This window comes from Molossus molossus, unplaced genomic scaffold (assembly GCF_014108415.1).
Source record: "Molossus molossus isolate mMolMol1 unplaced genomic scaffold, mMolMol1.p scaffold_m16_p_13, whole genome shotgun sequence".
In the NCBI taxonomy this organism is placed as follows: Eukaryota; Metazoa; Chordata; class Mammalia; order Chiroptera; family Molossidae; genus Molossus; species Molossus molossus.
This window is the reverse complement of record NW_023425348.1, coordinates 83,876,936-83,879,104: the sequence shown is the minus strand read 5'-3', so window position 1 is coordinate 83,879,104 and position 2,169 is coordinate 83,876,936. Positions and strand designations below refer to the sequence as shown.

The 2,169-nt window shown below is 42.4% G+C and overlaps 1 protein-coding gene across 1 annotated transcript; it reads right to left on the bottom strand.

Annotated features, from left to right (window-relative positions):
* Positions 1 to 553: 553 nt before the first annotated feature.
* LOC118628196 (olfactory receptor 4C16-like) lies at positions 554 to 1,483 on the bottom strand. The gene has a single exon (XM_036258991.1). It carries the CDS (start codon positions 1,481 to 1,483, stop codon positions 554 to 556), a length of 930 nt encoding a protein of 309 aa, XP_036114884.1.
* Between the last annotated feature and the right edge of the window lie 686 nt (positions 1,484 to 2,169).

Genomic DNA, 2,169 nt, shown 5'->3' with positions numbered 1-2,169 from the left:
TGAAGCAGTGCAGGGACAATACCAGGTCAAAACCACAGTGACAGTAGGCAGTCAGGAGAGGCAGAGGCACAGCAGTGAACAGTAATGCTTGTTGGTTCCTGGACTATGTTCTTCTACTTAAAATTGACTAGAGCCTTGGCAGGTAGCCTGGTTAGAGCATTGTCCCCATAGGCCAAGGTTTTGGGTTCAATCCTCAGTCAGGGCACACACAAGAATCAACCAATGAATACATAAATAACTGGAACAATAACTAACTCTCTCTCTCTCTCTCTCTCTCTCTCTCTCTCTCTCTCTCTCCCCCCTTCTCTCTCCCTCTCCCTGTCTCTCTCTCCTCGATTCTCTCTCTCTCTAAAAATCAATGAATACAAATTTAAAAAGATAAATAAATAAAATTGACTCAACACCACCACCACATTGCCTATTTTTCTGAAGAAACTAACTTTCATGCCCCGAGTTAGGATTATGGTAACTCCACAACAAGAAGATAATATCCTCTATGGGCTTCTTCTAGATCAGTCCAAACTATGAAAGACCAGTTTGAAAGTCCCAGTCATCATTTGTCATCTGAGATGAGCTTCCTGCTCCAGAACTTCCTCATGGCATTTTTCACCTCTGCATTCCTCAGCGTATATATCAAAGGGTTGAGCAAGGGTGTTCCAAGTGTATAAAACACAGCTATCATCTTATCCATGGGGTAAGTGGTCGCCGGGCGGGTGTATATAAATATGCAAGGACCAAAGAACAGGACGACCACGATGATGTGGGAGACGCAGGTGGAGAGGGCTTTTTTCCTCCCTTCGGCGCTGTGGTTTCTCAGCGAGTGCAAGATGACAACGTAGGAGAACATCAGCATGACGAAACTCACTGTACAAATGGCCCCACTGTTGGACACCAAGAGCAGATTGATCATGTAGGTATCTGTACAAGCAAGCTGCAACAGGGGCTGCAAGTCACATAAATAGTGATCGATCACATTGGGGCCACAGAAAGGTAAACTCAAGGTTAGAAAAACCTGAGCTAAAGAATGCACACAGGACCCCACCCAGGCCGTGGCCACCAACACACCACAGACCCGTCGACGCATGATGGTCATATAGCGCAAGGGTTTACAGATGGCCACATAGCGGTCAAGGGCCATGAGGATCAGGATGAAGATCTCCAGGCAGCCGAAGAAATGGAATGAAAAGACTTGGACCATGCACTCACTGAAAGAGATAGTGGTATTCTTCAAAAGGGCGTCCGCAATCATTCGAGGAGCTACGGAAGTAGAGAAGCAGGTGTCAGATAAGGACAAATGGAAAAGGAAGAAGTACATTGGACTCCCAAGTGTCTGGCTGGTCTTGATAGTAGTAATAATCAGAAAGTTCCCCAGCAACGTCCCCAGATAAAAAAACAAGAAAGTGACAAACACTATTTTCTTCCTAACAGGGTCCTGAGTCAACCCAAGCAGAATGAACTCGGTCACGTTGTTATTCAGCAGCATGATTTCACGAATGAGGACAAGGGGTGAGTGTGAAATAGTTTATCTGCAAAAAAATAAAGGAATTGATTTACAACATGATGTGTGGTTTATGAAATGTCTTAAGAAAAATAAATATTCCTCATCATGGACATTGTAGCTGTGGTTTCTTAATATGTCATCTCAACTCTTTGTCTCTGAATTTGTAATGATCACTTCATAGGGTCCTTATGAGTCTCAAATGAGGTTGTGAATTTTATACTCTCCTATGGCACCCTTCAAATACAACTCTCCCCTATCAGCCTTTGATGATCACTTTTGTAAGAAAGGAAATTCTCTCTCCAGTTCTCCAGAGGTTCCCTTTGTATCTTTTCTTACAAGATTACATACTATGCGTAAATTCAGTTATTTGTGTGATTCCTTTAGCTTCCTTTTGGGAATAAGATTCTTTGGAAACTACATATTATCAGGACTTTACTCTGCATCATTCCAAACCCAATGCCTTGTACCATGTAGGTGCTTAGAGTGTTTTTAAATTGAACTTTTCCTCTAGTACCTCCTAAAATATAGTTATCTGATTGTTTTAGTACTATTCTGATTATAAAACACACTCACATCATTACTCTACTGTGGCCTTCTGTGTGGTGGACAGACAAACATGCTCCCAATTTATAAATTAAACACACACACACACAAACACACACACCACT

Coding starts and splice junctions, on each gene's coding strand:
- LOC118628196 (XM_036258991.1), bottom strand. CDS start 1,483: ATGCTGCTGAATAACAACGTGACCGAGTTCATTCTGCTTGGGTTGACT.